Genomic DNA, 20,681 nt, shown 5'->3' with positions numbered 1-20,681 from the left:
CCATTTCCACTAAAAGGAACCAGAGCTCCCTGAAAAACTAGCTGATTCTAGAGCTAGAGCAGAGAAAATTCAAGATAAGCCTGGGATATCATATTGTGCCAGAAAGTGAAAAAGTACCCAAAGAATGATGGGGACATGTCAAAAGAGCTTGAAGAGGCTCCAGCTGGCAAAATCTGGGACAGTTGAACATGAAAATAAAAAAAATGGTAGTTATATGTTAATTATATGTCACTGAAGTGGGGGTGAGGGGAAGGGACGATGGTAATGGATTAAAATCCGTTGAATAAAATAGGAACACATGGATTCAAACTGATAATGAATGAATGAATGAGGAAAAATGAAAAACTCTTCCCTGGAATTCCCTGACAGTCCAGTGGTTAGGACTCCGTGCTTCCACTGCAGGGGGCATGGCTTCGATCCCAGGTTGGGGAACTAAGATCCCGCGTGCGGCATGGGGTGGCCAAAAATCAGTCAATCAGTCACTCAGTAAGTAAAAAAAAATTTAAAAAGAAAAACTCTTCCTTATAATAGAATGCAAACAAGTAAATGTAGAAGGAATAATAAAGTTAAAAAAATAGCATTTGACAAAACATTGTAATAATTCAGGTAAGAATCATCAATGGATACTATAACTAATGGGTAAAAAATTCTTGAAGACGAGTATATCTACATAGTCTCAAAGTTGTACCCACAAACTTCTTATTAATTACAGAAGGGAAAAAAAATAACTTTACAATGGAAAAACTTGGTGGACAGCACCTTAACCAAGTTAATATCATCAGTAAGGACAAACTGGTATCCTGGGCCTCTTGATCTGAAGCACTAAGAACACAGCATCGCTTCTGGGGTAATCCTGCCCAAAGTGCAGAACCTCAACCTAATCATGAGGAAATAACAGACAAACCCAAACTGAGAAATATTCTACGGAATACCTGGTCTATATTCGTCAAAAATGTTAAGGTCATGAAATACAAAGACAGACTGAGGAACTTTTCCAGAATAAATGACTAAAGAGACATTACAGCTAAATGCAATGTGTATGTAATCCTGGATCGAACCTAAGCCAGAATATTTTTTTTCTACTATAAAGTTTTTATTGAGACCATTGGTGAGAAATTAATAACATCTGGATTAGAGCATCACATTGTATCTGTTAATTTTCTTGTTTCAGCAGTTGCAATGTAGTTATGTAAGAGAATATCCTTGTTCTTGAAAATATTCAAGTATTTCAGGGTAAAAATGCATCATATCTGCAATTTACTGTCAAATGGTTCAGAGATGAAAGAGGGAGAGAGAATAATTAAGCTAATGAAGTAAAATGTTAATAGAGAAACTGGACGAAAGGTAAACTAGAGTTTTTGTAATATATTTCTAACTTTTGTTTAGGTCTACATGTACATCTGTGCTCCCAGTGAAATGGGCACTGGTTCCATCCCTGGTGGGGGAACTAAGATTCCCGCTTGCCGCTCAGCGTGGCCGAGAAAAACAAAACAAACAAAACCCACAAAACATGTGCAGGTATTTCAAATAAAATTTTTTAATGTTTTTATGGAGTTTAACCTAGCTATTTTCCTGAGATGTTTTGTAAGCCAATTGCAACTTTCCTTTACTTCATCTCTCTTCATACAAATAAAAATTATTTCATAAAGATATATAAAGAAAAGCAACTTAAATTGTCCCAGGAAAAAACAATAGTATAAAGAAATAGTTTGTCTTGAGTCATTCACTCATTCAACATCTAAATATTGAGTGTTGCTCTTTTCTGGTTATCGTGGCACAAGGCACCATGAGCAGCAAAGTCTCCCACGACGCCCTCTACGAGGCAGTGCTGGAAGTCCTGCACGGGAACCAGTGCAAGCGCCAGAAGGTTTTGGAGACAGTGGCCCTTCAAATCAGCCTGAAGAACTGTGACTCTCAGTAAGACGAACGCTTCTCGGGCACCGTCAGGCTTAAGTCCACTCCTCGCCTCAAGTTCTCCGTATGTGTTCTGGGGGACCAGCAGCACTGTGATCAGGCCAAAACTGTGGATATCCCCCACATGGACATCGAGGTGCTGAAGAAACTCAACAAGTATAAGAAACTGGTCAAGAAGTACGATGCCTCTTTAGCTTCAGAGTCTCTGATCAAGCAGATCCCATGAATACTGGGCCCAGGCCTGAAAAAGGCTGGCAAGTTCCCTTCCTTGCTGACCCGCAATGAGAACATGGTGGTCAAAGTTCATGAAGTCCATGATCAAGCTCCAGATGAAGGAGGTACTGTGTCTGGCAGTGGCTGTTGGCCACGTGAAGATGACAGATAAGCGTGTGTACAGCATCCACTTAGTTGTCAACTTCCTGGTGTCATTGCTCAAGAAAAATTTGGCAGAACGTCCAGGCTTTGTACATTAAGAGCACCATGGGCAAGCCCCAGTGCCTTTACTAAGGAACAGCTTAATAAGCCATACTCCCACCATTAAAATAAATAAATAAATAAATATTGAGTGTTTCCTATATGCTGGTTGCTTATTGTATCAATATTTAAGGTCTAGGATTACTTTGAATAAACTGAGAGTAGGTTTCGTTTTTTTTGAAAATTGTAAAGCACTACAGCATTTATTTATTTTTAACATCTGTGTTGGAGTATAACTGCTTTACAATGTTGTGTTAGTTTCTGTTGTATAACAAAGTGAATCAGCTATACGTATACATATATCCCCATATCCCCTCCCTCATGTGTCTCCCTCCCACCCTCCCTATCCCACCCCTCTAGGTAGTCACAAAGCACAGAGCTGATCTCCCTGTGCTATGAGGCTCCTTCCCATTAGCTATGTCAATGCCACCCTCTCACTTCGTCCCAGGTTTTATTCCTGTCCTGCCCCTAGGTTCTTTAGAACCTTTTTTTTTTAGATTTCATATATATGTGTTAGCATACAGTATTTGTTTTTCTCTTTCTGACTTACTTCACTCTGTATGACAGACTCTAGGTCCATCCACCTCACTACAAATAACTCAATTCTGTTGCTTTTTATGGCTGAGTAATATTCCATTGTATGTATGTGCCACATCTTCTTTATCCATTCATCTGTCAATGGACATTTTGGTTGCTTCCATGTCCTGGCTATTGTAAATAGAGCTTCAGTGAACATTGTGGTACATGTCTCTTTTTGAATTATGGTTTTCTCGGGGTAAATGCCCAGTAGTGGGATTGCTGGGTTGTATGGTAGTTCTATTTTTAGTTTTTTAAGGAACCTCCATACTGTTCTCCATAGTGGTTGTATCAATTTACATTCCCACCAACAGTGCGAGAGGGTTTCCTCTTCTCCACACCCTCTCCAGCATTTATTGTTTGTAGATTTTTTGATGACAACCATTCTGACTGGTGTGAGGTGACACCTCATTGTAGTTTTGATTTGCATTCCTCTAATGATTAGTGAGGTTGAACATACTTTCATGTGTTTGTTGGCAAACTGTATATCTTCTTTGGAGAAATGTCTATTTAGGTCTTTTGCCCATTTTTGGATTGGGTTTTTTGTTCTTTTGATATTGAGCTGCATGAGCTTCTTGTGTATTTTGGAGATTAATCCTTTGTCAGTTGCTTCGTTTATTTTCTCCCATTCTGAGGGTTGTCTTTTTGTCTTGTTTATGGTTTCCTTTGCTTTGCAAAAGCTTTTAAGTTTCATTAGGTCCCATTTGTTTATTTTTGTTTTTATTTCCATTTCTCTAGGAGGTGGGTCATAAAGGATCTTGCTGTGATTTATGTCACAGAGTGTTTTGCCTATGTATTCCTCTAAGAGTTTTATAGTGTCTGGCCTTTCATTTAGGTCTTTAATCCATTTTTATTTTATTTTTGTGTATGGTGTTAGGGAGTGTTCTAGTTTCATTCTTGTACATGTAACTCTCCAGTTTTCCCAGCACCACTTATTGAAGAGGCTGTCTTTTCCTTACTGTAAATCCTTGCCTCTTTTGTCATAGATTAGTTGACCATAGGTGCGTAGGTTTATCTCTGGGCTTTCTATCCTGTTCCATTGATCTATATTTCTGTTTTTGTGCCAGTACCATACTGTCTTGATTACTGTAGCTTTGTAGTATAGTCTGAAGTCAGGGCCCCTGATTCCTCCAGCTCTGTCTTTCTTTCTCAAGATTGCTTTGGCTATTCGGGGTCTTTTGTGTTTCCATACAAATTGTGAAATTTTTGTTTCTGTGAAAAATGCCATTGGTAATTTGATAGGGATTGCAATGAATCTGTAGATTGCTTTGTGTTGTATAGTCATTTCCACAATGTTGATTCTTGCAATCCAAGAACGTGGTATATCTCTCCATCTGTTCGTATCATCTTTAATGTTTTCATCAGTGTCTTATAGTTTTCTGCATACAGGTCTTTTGTCTCCTTAGGTAGGTTTATTCCTAGGTATTTTATTCTTTTTGTTGCAATGGTAAATGGGAGTGTTTCCTTAATTTCTCTTTCAGATTTTTCATCATTAGTGTATAGGAATGCAAGAGATTTCTGTGCATTAATTTTGTATCCTGCTACTCTACCAAATTCACTGATTAGCTCTAGTAGTTTTCTGGTAGCATCTTTAGGATTCTCTATGTATAGTATCACATCATCTGCAAACAGTGACAGTTTTACTTCTTTTCCAATTTAGATTCCTTTTATTTCTTTTTCTTCTTTGATTGCTGTGGCTAAAACTTCCAAAATTATGTTGAATAGTAGTGGTGAGAATGGGCAACCTTGTCTTGTTCCTGATCTTAGTGGAAATGGCTTTAGTTTTACCCCATTGAGAATGACATTGGCTGTGGGTTTGTCATATATGGCCTTTATTATGTTGAGGTAAGTTCCCTCTATGCCTACTTTCTAGAGGGTTTTTATCATAAATGAGTGTAAAAAGCTTTTTCTGCATCTATTGAGACTATCATTTGGTTTTTATCCTTCAATTTGTTAATGTGGTGTATCACATTGATTGATTTGCATATACTGAAGAATCCTTGCACTCCTGGGATAAACCCCACATGATCCTTTTAATGTGCTGTTGGATTCTGTTTGCTAGTATTCTGTTGAGGATTTTTGCATCTCTGTTCATCAGTGATATTGGCCTGTAGTTTTCTTTTTTTGTGACATCTTTGTCTGGTTTTGGTATCAGGGTATATATGCTAGTTGCTTATTGTATCAATATTTAAGGTCTAGGATTACTTTGAATATGCTGACAGTAGGTTTCCTTTTAAATTTCTTTTAAAATTTCTCTTAGCATACAAATAATTCTATCCCCATATTTTGTCATTCCTCTAATCAGAAGATATGTTCTTTGTAAACAAAATACTCTGGATATTTTAAAATATATTAGCCATACTGTCACAAAATATGTGTATGTCAACATTCACGAGGAGAATTTCTGACCCATCCCACACTTGTCATCTGTGATTCAACCTAATGTACGACTTATAAAATGAAATAAAAACAGGAGAAGCATCCTGTTTTAATTAGAGTGGAATTTTGAACAAATCAATATCTAAAACGTTATAAAGTGACACATTGTTTCAAATTTATTAAAGGTATTATGATTGTTCCTGGTTATTTTAATATTTATTAATGATTGGTTTATTTAAGAGATCCAAGATATGCTAATGGAATTCGAGTAGGAAAAAATCATGTGAGAATAAAAGAGATAATAAGCTGATAAAATCTCTGACCTTTCCAACTTCCAGAGCTCCTTCATGCATTTGGTGTTCTCACAGAGAGACCAAGGTCTGCATCAGTGACCTTCATTAATGTATTTTCATTTATTTTATTATTTTTTTAATTTATATATTTTTTGTTTATTTATTTTTGGCTGTTTTGGGTCTTTGTTGCTGTGGGCTTTCTCTAATTGTGGCGAGCTGGGTCTACTCTTCATTACGGTGCGCAGGCTTCTCTTTGCAGTGGCTTCTCTTGTTGCGGAGCATGGGCTCTAGGAGCGCGGGCTTCAGTAGTTGTGGCTTGCGGGCTCTAGAGCACAGGCTCAGTAGTTGTGGTGCACAGGCTTAGTTGCTCCACGGCATGTGGGATCTTCCCGGACCAGGGCTTGATCCCATGTCCCTTTCATTGACAGGTGGATTCTTAACCACTGCGCCACCAGGGAAGACCTTCATGTATTTTAAAAGTCCTAAATTCCACAGAGGACCTGAGCTTCTACTGTTTTCAAACAACAATAGAAAAGGTGCAATAGAACAAGTTATACATTTCACAATTCAGAACCCAAAGCAAGAAAACCATGAAACCAGTATGAGATTAGAGCAGAAAATCAGACTTCAAGCAGCCAAAGCAAAGATCAATGTCTGAAATTTAAAAATAAAATAGTGGAATCCTGGGTGATTTTTTCCTAACTTTTCTTCTCTGTATTTTCCATCTTTTCTGAAGCCTAAAAACTATATTTAGAAGTTAAGAAGAAACATGCCATTATTAAGGAACTACTGACATTCACCACCTGCCATCATTTACTAGTCGTGGTGCCAGCAGGGCAGATTCAAACTTCCTCTTAGCTGCAGGGTGTTATCTGGCAGTTAAGCTTGGCTCCACACAGAAGAGAGCATCCCCAGCTCCCGCATTTTGCATCACTATTTGTCACCTGAGCCCCAATTATACAACATAGGCTGCTTAGATCTTAGAATTCAAGAGTTTCCTTGGCCAACATAACAACCAGCTTACAGCAAAGAAAAATTCTTCCAGTTTCTGCCAATAATCCTGATCTTTATGAGCTCTGAAGGAGGCCAGGGATGAGGGCCCAATGGGATATACAGGTTCCCAGGTACAGTAATAATTTCGTGCCTCTTAAAATTAGTGCTACTGAAATGCTTGCTTAACATTTACTTAGAGAAGGAAGAGCTGAGTAGTAAGACTTTTGGGGCAGCTGGCAAACTCTTCTACTGTATTCTGGGTTCTTCAGTTTTGGCAAGAGAGTTGTATATATTGGGTTGGCCAAAAAGTTCGTCCAGGTTTTTCGTAACATCTTACAGAAACCCGAACAAACTTTCTGGCCAACCCAATACTTACTATTCACAAAATAAAAAGATGGAAATCAGCTGGACCCAGTTTCGCTAAAAGCAGCTTAGAGACCATGTACTGTTGTTCAAGAGTGCCCCCTGGGGGTTTCGAACCATGACAAGTGATTTTAACCACATTCTGTTCCTAAGAGGAATTCTGGTAAATACAGTTTTCTCCATATCACTGTTTTCCACCACAACAGTGCTCACTGATACCTTAGCATCCCCTACAGTGGCAACATGGACAGCTCCCCTGCTGGTCCACCCCTTAATCCAGCTCTGCTGGGAATAACAGTTGACAGTGCAGCTGCTCTATGGTCCTCCCAGTTGCCTTTGCCCTCTCAATTCTGTCCCCTTATTCTCCTTCCCTTAAAAACACCAGAGTAAATTCCTCAAATATGTCCACCCTGAATCCAAGGTATAGACCTTCACAACTCATTCTTGATCCCCAACTATAGGTATCTGTTTATAAAATAGGGACCCACTGTTTGTAGTCTGAGATTTTATTAGTTTCATTTAACATCATGCTCTAAGCACTGGCATATATGGCTGAGTAATATTCCATTATCTATATCATACCACACGTTCTTTACCCATTCATTTATCAGTGGGCACTTAGGTTGCTTCCATATTTTGGCTATCATAAATAATGTTGCAATGAACATAGGGGTGCCTATATCCTTTCAAATTAGTGTTTTCATCATTTTTCACTAGTTTGAATAATGCTTCAAAAAACATCTTTAACTTGTTATGGAGGGTTACACCTCAATAGGTTAAATATCACAGAAAACTTCTTTTTTTAAATCAATTTTATACACATCAGTGTATACATGTTAATCCCAATCGCCCAATTCATCACACACACACACACCCCACCCCCCGCCGCTTTCCCCGCTTGGTGTCCATACGTTTGTTCTCTACATCTGTGTCTCTATTTCTGCCCTGCAAACTGGTTCATCTGTACCATTTTTCTAGGTCCACATATATGCGTTAATATACGATATTTGTTTCTCTCTTTCTGACTTACTTCACTCTGTATGACAGTCTCTAGATCCATCCATGTCTCAACAAATGACCCAATTTCGTTCCTTTTTATGGCTGAGCAATATTCAATCGCATATATGTACCGCATCTTCTTTATCCATTCGTCTATCACAGAAAACTTCTTAGGCAGGTGGTTCAACTGGAAGGAGAGAGTGGGAGGAAGTAACACCTAACTGCTACTCTGTGTGGAGTTGAAAACATGCACACCTATCCCACACCTTGCTGCAATTTTGATGTGCCTGATGCTACGTGCCGGCAGGTGGACAAGGATGTATAATTTTCTCCCAAATGATTTTGATTCTTCCCCTTCTTCCTGTACCTGCCCACCCCCCTTTTATGAACCACTGTAACAGTCAAAATTGAGGGATGAACATTAGTCTTCAGTGCTGTGCTCAGGCCAGACACCACAAGCCCTGTCCAGAGGAGACTTCCGTCTCTGGGCTGCTCCCATGACCTCACACCCTCCTGCTCTCCTCCCAGCTGCAGACTTCACCAAGTGTCTCTAGGGTATGTCTTCAGCCTGTCCTGGGGTGACTAGAATGAAAACAGAAACAGCTATCCAGTTGGAAGAGAGAAAGGAATTAAGGTATCCATAAAAAGCCTTTCCAAAGCAGCAAAATATTTGTAAAGGAGAAAGGAAATTTGAGGGTGGCCAGGGTGTATTCCTATTCTTTGCCTCCACACACTCCATAACAGTGGTTCTCAACCTGGTTTTTTATCTCCTTTCTCCTCCCTCCCCAGGGACATTTGGCAAAGTCTGGAGACATTTTGTCACAAGTGGGATGGAGATAGTGTTATTGGCATCAAGACTTTTTTAGATAGATTTTTAATCAAACACATAAAGAACAGAAAATTTCCTTGTTTTTTTTTAAACATCTTTATTGGAGTATAACTGCTTTACAATAGTATGTTAGTTTTTGCTTTATAACAAAGTGAATCAGCTATACATATACATATATCCCCATATATCTTCCCTCTTGCGTCTCCTTCCCACCCTCCCTATCCCACCCCTCTAGGTGGACACAAAGCACCGAGATGATTTCCCTGTGCTATGCGGCTGCTTCCCACTAGCTATCTATTTTACACTTGGTAGTGTATGTATGTCCATGCCATTCTCTCACTTCGTCCCAGCTTACCGTTCCCCCTCCCCGTGTCCTCAAGTCCATTCTCTACATCTGCATCTTTATTCCTGTCTTGCCCCTAGGTTCTTCAGAACATTTTAATTTTATTTTATTAGATTCCATATATATATGTGTTAGCATACGGTATTTGTTTTTCTCTTTCTGACTCACGTCACTCTGTATGACAGTCTCTAGGTCCATCCACCTCACTACAAATAACTCAATTTCATTTCTGAGTAATATTCCATTGTATATATGTGCCACATCTTCTTTGGTTGTTTGGTTTTTTTTTGGTTGGTTGGTTTTTTGATATTGAGCTGCATAAGCTGCCTGTATATTTTGGATTAATCCTTTTAAACCTGATTAAATTAGCAAAAGTAAAATTATTGATACTACCCAAGGGTGGGTATGAGGAAATGGGTACTCCTACGTACTTAAACTAGCACACAATATCTATTTAGATTTTAAAGATGCATAGCCTTTGACTTAGCAATTTCATTTCTAGGAGTCTACTTTGCAGAAATATTAACATAATTACGAATACACAAATGTATAGGGATATTTTCTGCAACATTGTCCATAATAAAAAATTCAAAGTGATCTATCATCTACTAAGAGAAAAACTATTAAATAAATTATAATAATCCTTATAAGAGACTACTATGCAGCCATTGGGAAGAATATTTTGATATTTTTATGTACTGGTATGGAAAACATCTGTAATACGGTAATAAGTGAAGAAAAACTATAATAAAAGGAACTTTTTCACTCTAAGTGAAAAAATAGAACTGTATGTGTAGTATGATCTAATTTATATTATATGTTTGCATCTGGACAGTGAAAAGTATGAACAGAAAGAAGCTATTAACAGTGGTTCTCATCTGGAGAGTATGATCTGCAGTGAGCTTTTTTATATTTTTTATCATTCATTTAATGACATTGTTATGGGCTGAACTGTGCCTCCTCTAAATTCATATATTGAAACCCTAACCCCCAGTGTGATGTAACTGGAGATAGGGCCTATAAAGAGTTGATTAAAGTTAAATGGTCATACATGTGGGGCCCTTATCCGATAGGACTGGTATCCTTATAAGAAGAGGAAGGGACACCAGAGAGCTCTCTCTTTCCACATGTGTACAGAGGAAAGGCTACGTGAGAACACACTGAGAAAGCAGCCATTGTGCTCACGTTGACAGCACATATACTCAAATTGGAATGATACAGAGAAGATTAGCATGGCCCCTGCACAAGGATAACACACAAATTTGTGAAGCGTTCCATATTTTTTTAAACAAGACCAACACTTAAACACACACACAAAAAATGAAGAAGACAGCTATCTGCAATGTAGAAAGAGGGGTCTTACCAGAAACCAGCTCAAGCTGTTATAACAAGATACCACAGACTGGTTGGCTTGAGCAACAGACATTTACTTTCTTACAGTTCTGGAGGCAAGAAGTCCATGTTCAAGGTACCAGCTCAGAAGAAACACACAACACCTCTGCTCATAGTTATTGCAGAGCTAGTCACGTGACCCCAACCAAGCTGCAAAGGAAGCTGGGAACTATGAGAACTACATGAACATTTAAAGAATACCAAATATTCCTGTCATACTCCTTGTTATGGATTGAACGTTATTCCACCAGTACCTCAGAAAATAATTTTATTTGGAAATTGAATGTTTACAGAGGTAATCAAGTTAAAAATGCCTTCAAGTTAAAATCCTTTTTCTGTCTCCCCTTAAAATGGGGGCATTAGAGTGAACCCTAATTCAATAAGACTGGTACTTTTTCTTTTTTTTTAATAAATTTATTTATTTATTTATTTATTTATTTATTTATTTAGGCTGCATTGGGTCTTTGTTGCTGTGCGTGGGCTTTCTCTAGTTGCAGTGAGTGGGGGCTACTCTTCGTTGTGGTGCACGGGCTCCTCATTGCAGTGGCTTCTCTTGCTGCGGAGCATGGGCTCTAGGTGTGCGGGATTCAGTAGTTGTGGCATGTGGGCTCAGTAGTTGTGGCTCGCAGGCTCTAGAGCACAAGCTCAGTAGTTGTGGCACACAGGCTTAGTTGCTCTGCGGCATGTGGGATCTTCCTGGACTAGGGCTTGAACCTGTGTCCCCTGCATTGGCAGGAGGATTCTTAACCACTGCACCACCAGAGAAGCCCAAGGCTGGTGCTTTTATAAAAGGAGGGCATTTGGACACAGAGACAGACGCACAGAAGGGAGATGATGTGAACACATGCAGGGAGCAGATTGCCATGTGAAGATAGAGGCAGAGATTGGAGTTATGCTGCCACAAAACAAGAAATGCTTGGGGTTGCTAAAAGCTAGTGGAGAAGAATGGAACAGATTCTCCCTCACAACCCTTACAAGAGACGAATCCTGCTGACATCTTGATTTTGGACGCTAGCTTCCAGGACTGTGAGACAATAAATTTCTGTTGTCATAAAGCAACCAGTTTGTGGTACTTTGCCACAACAGCCCTAGGGAATGAGTACACTTATCTATCAAATTTATGCAGAAAGAGACAATACATGGAATTAGATGCTTAAGAATCTGTTAGAATGACTGGAAAAACAGGCTCTAGTCTAGACATCCAGGAATTACTCCCAGAACAATTGGGACACCTAGGGTTACTGATATATTTACCACAATCAGGAGCTGTCTCTCAGGATCTCTTCACTTCAGCCAGTATCTGAGAATCAGGAAAGCATTATCAGAACCATCAAGTCCAGAGCCACGTCATGCTTCCCAGGGTCTGCACAAGCAAAATGAATGCCTTGTGTAACTCCTCCATCCTCTCACAATTTAGTTCAGAATTTAAGCCATAAGTGAATACATCTGTTTTATGGAACTAAAATTAATCTGGAGCACTTTGTTGCAAATATATTGGGAAATGTAGCTTTTAGTTTTTAGCTTCTGAAGCAAAAGAAAAAAATTAAAGAAAAAGCCCACGAGAAAGAGGTTGAAATACATTTTGAACAAGCTATTCTCCTTTACTTTTCCTTTTATCTTTTTGGTCACTATTTTTTTTTTTTTTTTTTTTTTTTTTCTTTTTGCGGTATGCGGGCCTCTCACTGTTGTGGCCTCTCCCGTTGCGGAGCACAGGCTCCGGATGCGCAGGCCCAGCGGCCATGGCTCACGGGCCTAGCCGCTCCGCGGCATATGGGATCCTCCCAGACCGGGGCACGAACCCGTATCCCCTGCATCGGCAGGCGGACTCTCAACCACTGCGCCACCAGGGAGGCCCTCTATCTTTTTGGTCACTATTTTATGATTTATTTCTTTAACATCCTTCTTCTGTCTCCTCTTAAATAATACTATTGCCCATTCTGCCCTTGGTAGTTTTTCTTCTTCTTTATGTCCTCTGGACAAGTGCATCTATTCTAAATTTGTTCAGGTTTCTCCATCTCCATCATTACCACCCTAGGATATATTACGGATATATTATATCCACAGGATACATTACGATCATCTCTGACTTGAATTACCGCAATACTCCCTATCTGGTTTCCTGTTCTCCCTTACTTCATCCCAATTCAGTGGGATGGGGGTGATCTTTGTAAAATTCATAAGATTATGTCTCTCTTTGGTCACTCTTCTGATTTTCTTCATTACCTCAGGATACATCTCTAGCTTCTCACTCTTATGAGTTCACCTCCATCTGACCGGCTATTAGCCTTGCCACTCACCATTTCCTTGCAGACCTCATGCCCTATACTTAGCCACATGAAACTGTTTAAAGCATCCAGAATGTCTCACGTCCTTTCCTTTCTCTTCACTTTTGCACAGGCTGCTCCCTCTGTCTGGTCTGGAAGTTCTTTCTCTTCTTTTTGACAGGTCAACTCCTATTCATCCTTTAATCTAGGAAGCCCAGGCTAGGTTCATCTCCTATGTGCTGACTTACATATTAATTCTGGTTACTTGATGATTTTCTTCCTGAGAGGAAAGAATGAGAAGAGAAGAGATTTGAGGGGTTTTGAGGAACGTCAATGAATGTGTTTTGTTCACCTTTCTATCTTTAGTATTTAATATAGTAATTAATTCTTTTGTTTTCACTTTTGTTCTGTTTGCTTTTGTTTTTGCCAGTGGTGTGAACAGAGGCACACATTTAAGACTGCTGTAGGGATTAGGATGTATAAAATTTTCTACCTTTGCATTAGTTTACTAGTACTGCTAACGCTGCTTAAAAACTTACTTTTGTTTTGGTAGTAGGTCACATCCTTAGTAGTTATGTTACTATTCCCATTTCATAGATTGAGGTTGGGAGTAAGGTCACAGCTTCTTAAAGAGGATAATTAATTCAGAACTTCTAGGGGCTTCCCTGGTGGCGCAGTGGTTGAGAGTCTGCCTGCTGGTGCAGGAGACACGGGTTCGAGCCCTGGTCTGGGAGGATCCCACGTGCCGCAGAGCGACTGGGCCCGTGAGTCACAACTGCTGAGCCTGCGTGTCTGGAGCCTGTGCTCCGCAACAAGAGAGGCCGCGATAGTGAGAGGCCCGCGCACCGCGATGAAGAGTGGCCCCCGCTTGCCACAACTAGAGAAAGCCCTCGCACGGAAACGAAGACCCAACGCAGCAAAAATAAATAAATTAATTAATAAACTCCTACCCCCAATACCCTCTAAAAAAAATTCAGAACTTCTTCCCTCATGCTATACTAAGTCTAAAACAACACCTCTTAGTTCCTGACGAGCCCAGATGAAGTATATTTAATATGCAAACCATTTATTCATTCATTCATTCATACATCCATTTATCCATTTAGTCAAACATTCAGTAACTGAAGAGGAATGAGAATAAATAAAAGCCATCAGAAAGAAACAAAAAGTCAACTGTTGGATAAACATTTATACATATTATATATACTATACTTAGTACTTATGATATGCTGCCTTATTCACTAATTTTGCTGTGTCATTGATGTGTAAGTTTTATCATCCATCACAACTGTACAGCATTTCTAGAAAACTGGTTCTTTTTTTTGTTTGTTTGTTTGCAGTACGCGGGCCTCTCACTGTTGTGGCCTCTCCCATTGTGGAGCACAGGCTCTGGATGCACAGGCTCAGCGGCCATGGCTCACGGGCCTAGCCGCTCCGCGGCATGTGGGGTCTTACCGGACCGGGGCACAAACCCTCATCCCCTGCATTGGCAGGCGGACTCTCAACAACTGCGCCACCAGGGAAGCCCGAAAACTGCTTCTTAAAACTCAAATTGACTCATGCTGCCCACTACTGATTAGATGGACTGGTTGGGAATTAGAAAGGAGAGATGTTCAAAGTCTCTCCTAGGCCTGGCTGCTGAAGGAAGAAATCCTGAATAGGTGTCCCTTCTGTTTACCACAGTGTATCAGTGAGCCTTTGGATATGCAAAGGCAGCTAACCAAGGGCTGAAAAGCTACATTTCTCTTCGTCATAAAGTGTGGGCTCTGAGCTGGTATAGGGGAGATGAATTCTGAAAAACAGAGGAGAAAGGAGGTTTGAAGAGCTTCTAAGAATGCCAAACAACATTTTGGGAACCTGGAGTGCAGATGTAAAGAGGCTAATGAGAAATTCCCAGTGACAGGGTAGGTGAAGTAGTTTAAGAACAGGGATGCCTAACATGTACTATTTTGTTGTTGGCATTATTGTGATGTAAAATCACTCTATTATCTCAAACAGTTAATAAAATATGCCACATGTTTTGGGGGTGGGAGGATTAAAGGAAGGGCTAAGTTCCACTGGTGTATGGGTGTGGAGTAAAGGGAAGAAAACAGTCTAGGGAGAAGAAACAAGACTTTACTATTAATTGTGTTGTCACACTGCCCTCTAACGGGCTGTCAGTATCTTGCCAGATTCAGTTGCTGGCTTCTGAACCACTTGACTCTGCCATCTGCAGACAGTTTCCCCGCACTTGCTGACAAAGTTTGTCTTAAGCTTGAGGCCTGGGGAATAGCTCAAATTGATAAAAGCTGCTTACCTTATTGTCTTTGCAAAATATGGACAGTTTCCAAAATATGACAAAGGGGCTTCCCCATCAGAGTTGTGTATTTTATATTAACATTAGATCTGCACATTCCACTATGATTTGAAGGCACTAATGATGGCAGCTTTGCTATGACTGATGATCAAAATGTTGGCATAAAATGATATTGGATGCTTATGCTATTAAAAATAGTTTGAATGATATTTTGCAAGAACTATTAAAATAATTTCCAGTTATTAATTCAAAATAAACTCTCTCTTTAGGGATTTTAAGTTAGAGTGAAGCCAGCCTACACCCTAGCAAAGTAACTTGGCAGCTAAGATGATGAGGAGTCCTATGCCAGGCCAGCTTCATTATGTTTTTGTTGGGTTTGACTGCAAATCCTAATTGCAATTGTACCTATTCAGAGATGGTTAAATCCTTGCTATTCCAGCTTTTCCAAGTGAAAGAAAAGGAAACTCCAAGTCCACTAGAGTGGTACTATGTAACAAGCATCAGACTAGGTTGTAGAGATAACTAGCTAAATAAGACACCACTACCACCTTCAGTGAGCTCAGTGTTGGCTAAGGGGGAAAGGCATGTTACTGTCATGTCCACAGTACCCCCTCCCTTTAGCAAATAGAGTGTCTGGCTAAGATCCATATGCCTAATGGTACTTGATGAATATGTGTTGAATAAATGAGGGAATGAATGAACAAACATATGTGTATAGGTTAAGAGTTTGCCAAATAGCCTGTTTTTGGTTTTGTTTTTGTTTTTTCGCGGTATGCGGGCCTCCCACTACTGTGGCCTCTCCCATTGCGGAGCACAGGCTCCAGACGCGCAGGCTCAGCGGCCATGGCTCACGGGCCCAGCTGCTCTGCGGCATTTGGGATCTTCCCGGACCAGGGCATGAACCCGTGTCCCCTGCATCGGCAGGCGGACTCTCAACCACTGCGCCACCAGGGAAGCCCCCCAAATAGCCTGTTTTGATCCCAGCTCTGCCACATACTAGCTATGTAAACGTACTACTTTACTTAAACCCTTTGAGCCTTAGTTTCTACGTCATAAAATGCTTAGCACAGTGCCTCACATACAGTAAGTACTCAATAAATAATATCGTGTGAAAAGGGCAACAAGGAAAAGAGGGAGTGATTAACTATGGAGATTAGAATCTAAGATTATGTACTGTATATGTACATTTAGAAGTACGGAACAATTGTTGGGTTTGGGGAATTTTTTTATGCTGAATGAGGATTCTACTTTATTCTCTAAAACCAAGTGGTAGGAAAAATGATCTCTGGAGTCAGTGACTCACATACTTACAGTTCCATAACCAGAGAGAGAGAAAATTATCTGGCTAACTCAAGTTAAAAAATTCTCAGAGAAGGCCCTCTTTGGGTCAGGTCGAAGGCCCTCTTTGGGTCAGGTCCATCCCTAGACCAATCATCTTAACGTGGTGTGGCAGGCAGAATAATGGCCCCTCAGACATGTCCATGACCTAATCCCTGGAACCTGTGAATTTTACATGGCAAAAGACAGGATTTGTAGATAGGACTAAAGGTACAGACCTTGCTATGGGGAGATTGTCCTGGGTTATCCAGGTGGGACAATCTAATCAGGAGTCCTTAAAAAGCAGAGAACCTATCTATCTTTGCTGTGGTCAGAGAGACATGTGATGACCAGAAGAAGGATCAGGGTCAAAGAGATGTGACATTGTTAGCTTTGAAGATGTTCGTAGGGGGTCAAGAGCTAGGAATGTGAGAGGTCTGAAATCTGGAAAGGGCAAGGATATTGACTCTTCCATAGAGGCTCCAGAAGGAATGCAACCCTGATGATACTATGATTTTAGCCCAGTGAGATCCATGTTGGACTTCTGACCTACAGAGATGTAAGATAATACATTTTTGTTGTTTTAAGCCACTAAGTTTGTGGTAATTTGTTAAAACAACAATAGGAAACTTCTATGCCAGGGAAATAGGGTGGAAACTTAGTTTCAGTTCCTCCCCAGATTCGCTCAACCTCATCTGCCCTGAGGAAGCTTGCTCAGTGAGATCTCCCAACAGCCTCCACGACTGCCCACCTTCTTCATTCACAAGAATACAGGGGTTTGAGATAATGAGGTAGATGATGCAGAGAGAAGCAGAGATAAGAGGTAGAGAGTTCTGATGCTACCTGAGCCCCTGGTTCCAGTTATTTTTTGAGGCCAAGGTCATGTCAGCACTATGGTTATACAAGTTAGTTAATTCCTCTTTTTGAGTTAAATTAGTTAGTTTGAATTAAATTTCTGTGACTTGCAACTAAACTGTCCTTCCTAAATCATAAACCTAAAGTGAGGGAGGGATGGCTGAAGGAGAATTTTTTAAAAAGCCTTTGGAGGGATTTCCCTGGTGGCACAGTGGATAAGACTCTGTGCTCCCAATGCAGGGGACCCAGGTTCAATCCCTGGTCAGGGAACTAGATCCCACATGCATGCCGCAACTAAGAGTTCACACGCCACAACTAAGGAGCCCGCGTGCCACAACTAACACCCAGTGCAACCAAATAAATAAAAATAAAAAGACTTTGGAGACAGAATCTGATAACAGCTTAATGTGATTTCATAGCAACCCACTCAAAAACACATTATTCTACTTTAGATGAGGAAAGACATACTAATTGGCTAAGTGGCTTTCTCACAAGCAAGTGTTCTGAAATTAAAATGTGAAAATCCAAATAGGTTTGCTTTGTTTGCTTCCAATGAAACACACTGCACTTAGTGTGCCCGCCTTATGTTAAAAAAAAGTCATCAAATTAGAGCCACTCTTTTTCAAGGCCTGTTTCTGCAGCCTCAAACACTTTTCTTTCCTCTGTGAGCGATGAGCTCAATGCTCTAGAGTCTAGACAAGTACTGGACAATCCTGCTTTAACCTAAGTGATGGTGGGGGTGACAGGAGGACTTCTGAGCACTGGCCATTTGATCATTCTTCCTTCCCCTAAAAAAAGAGAATTAAAGAGCAGTCCCTATTGTTCCTGAGGCATGTTAATACAAGGCTTTGTATGTTCCATCCCAACAGATATTTTATAATTTAAATGGAAATATACAATGCCATCCAAAATTCATGACATTTCACTTTTTGAATATATGTATGCTTGCTCTTTAAACTTTGCCATTAGCAAATAAAAAAAAGACTATGTCCTTTGGTGCCACAAATAAAGGAAAAGCAGTTGCATCGTTGTTGCCCCAGGGCATCTTGCCCCTATGAAGCAGTTACTGGTTATGCCCATGGAGCTTCACTGTGAACCCACCCTCTCCTTTTGTCTGCCTTTTCTTCTTGGAAGGAATATAGACTGCTCAGAGAAAAAGAAGAGAACAAAAGTTCCAGCAATGGAGGGCTGAGAAACAAAGTGGGTAACATCTGACTGTTATATAATATTATCTTTGGTAGAAAATAAAAGGACTTGGAATAAATCTCTTTGGTCTGCTTTCTGTTTTTGGAGTTCTGAAGTTCTTGTCTCATTTTTGTCTCTGAAATTAAAACAAACAAACAAAAGAATTAGAGAGAAAGAAATGTTTGTAAAACTTGATGCCAAAACACCACTAGTGGACCTTCAGATCTTAGTTTAGATGATATTTAATTCATTTGTTCAAAAGTATTTATTGAGGGACTCCCCTGGTGGCTCACTGGTTAGGAATCCACCTGCCAATGCAGGGGACACAGGTTCAATCCCTGGTCCGGGAAGATCTCACATGCCACGGAGCAGCTAAGCCCGTGTGCCACAACTACTGAGCCTGTGCTCTAGAGCCAGTGAGCCACAACTACTGAGCCCACGTGCCACAACTACTGAAGTCCGCACACCTAGAGCCCGTACTCTGCAACAAGAGAAGCCACCGCAGTGAGAAGCCCACACACTGCAACGAAGAGTAGCCCTCACTCACCACAACTAGAGAGAGCACGTGCACAGCAACAAAGACCCAACACAGTCAAAAATAAATAAATAAAATAAATAAAGCTTAAAAAAGTATTTATTGAGTGTCTATCATGTGTTCTGTTGAACAAATCAAGCATATTCCCCAGGGCCACTGTGTATGGCTGTGGTTAATGGTACCCAGTGAAGTTGTGCAGGGCACAACTTCCACTACTGGAGGTAGTCCTCACTCTCAAGGAGATTATATCTAGTGACTTCTAGGAAGTCTTGCTTGAACTTTCACTCCCCTCTCGGACTAGAAAAAGCAGTCCATAATAAACCCAGTCATAGCACTTTATCCGTTTGTCTATAATGGTGTCATCCTCTGTTAGATTGTAAACTCAGAGGGTACTGAGTTTGGGACTATCTTGTTTGTCCCTTTCCAGGGGCTAGGGATGCATCAGTGAATTAAACAGTCAAAAAATCCCTGGCATCTAGGAGCTGATAATCTAGAAGAGAGAGAGAGTAAACAAGTTCAGTATATAGCATGTTAGATGGAGATACATACACACTATGGAAAAAAAATCAAGTAGGGAAGGGGTCTTTCTCCTCCTTTACTTTGGATCTTTGCACAGATGTCACCTTTTTTTATTTTGAGAGAGGAAACCTTTGGAGGTTCACAGTAGAGGAGAGATACTATCTGTCTAAAAAGAAAAACATTTAGGAATAGAACAGTAAGCACACTTAGCAAACAGCTAGTAAGGCAGTTATCAGCTCTCCACTTTGCCAGCAATCAGGTCACAGTGAATAAAGACTTATATAGAATATAGAGAATGAGGGCCCAGCCCTTCCCCTCTAAAACTCTGACACTTTCAGATTCTTTCTAAACACATTTTAACAAACATCCTGGAGAACCCTCGTGTTCTAACTTGAGCTGGTTTTGCATTGTTGCAAAACAGCACATCTTTTAGTATCAGCCTACAGACCTTTTGTACGTGGCTAGGGTGTCTGAGGCTATGGAGCTCTTCTCTAAGCCTTTCTAAACCACCCTACTTGAGAAAGTGTCCTTATCAGGAAATGACGTCCTGGATATCAAGAGACTCCGTTATACTTAACACATATTCCTATCCGGAATTTTCACACTGGTTTTGCCTCGAGGATAGGCATAAATGTATCTCTTCCTTCCGACTCTCTGGGCCTCGCTCCCTAATCTTTTTTTTTTTTTTTTTTTTTTTGCGGTACGCGGGCCCCTCACTGTTGTGGCCTCTCCCGTTGTGGAGCACAGGCTCCGGACGCGCAGGCTCCGGACGCGCAGGCTCAGCGGCCATGGCTCACGGGCCCAGCCGCTCCGCGGCATGTGGGATCTTCCCGGACCAGGGCACGAACCCCTGTCCCCTGCATCGGCAGGCGGACTCTCAACCACTGCGCCACCAGGGAAGCCCCTCGCTCCCTAATCTTTTGACAGGAGCCAAGGAAGCATCCTCGCCCCAAGAACCCCTCTCTCCCCGTAGGCCACTCGCCCGCGCCGCGCAGCCTTCTGGAAGCTGTAGGCCCCAGAGGTCCTCCGCGTCAGAACTACAACTCCCGGCAGCCTTTGTTTCCCCACACCTCCCTCTTGGCGCATGGCCTGTCGGGAGGGGGCAGGTAGCGGGGGGGGCGGGGTCCAATGGGTGCTGGCTCCCGAGGAGAGGGC

At 40.9% G+C, this 20,681-nt stretch overlaps 1 protein-coding gene and 1 pseudogene across 2 annotated transcripts in view; both read left to right on the top strand.

Moving 5' to 3' along the window:
* Positions 1-1,910, top strand: part of FGD4 (FYVE, RhoGEF and PH domain containing 4) — a 211,163-nt gene extending 209,253 nt beyond the window's left edge. The window contains exons 18-19 of the mRNA XM_082636476.1: positions 1,387-1,518; positions 1,782-1,910. Coding sequence (XP_082492602.1) covers positions 1,387-1,415 — 29 coding nt within the window. The 3' untranslated portion in view covers positions 1,416-1,518; positions 1,782-1,910. The remainder of the gene's footprint in view (positions 1-1,386; positions 1,519-1,781) is intronic.
* On the top strand, positions 1,787-2,421 carry LOC309812619 (large ribosomal subunit protein uL1-like; annotated as a pseudogene). The gene has a single exon. The product of its transcript is annotated as a large ribosomal subunit protein uL1-like (transcript).
* The last annotated feature ends 18,260 nt before the right edge of the window (positions 2,422-20,681 follow it).

Source organism: Mesoplodon mirus, assembly GCF_964341445.2.
Source record: "Mesoplodon mirus genome assembly, chromosome: 11".
NCBI lineage: Eukaryota > Metazoa > Chordata > Mammalia > Artiodactyla > Ziphiidae > Mesoplodon > Mesoplodon mirus.
The sequence above is the reverse complement of the archived record's forward strand: the minus strand, read 5'-3'. Positions and strand labels throughout refer to the sequence as shown.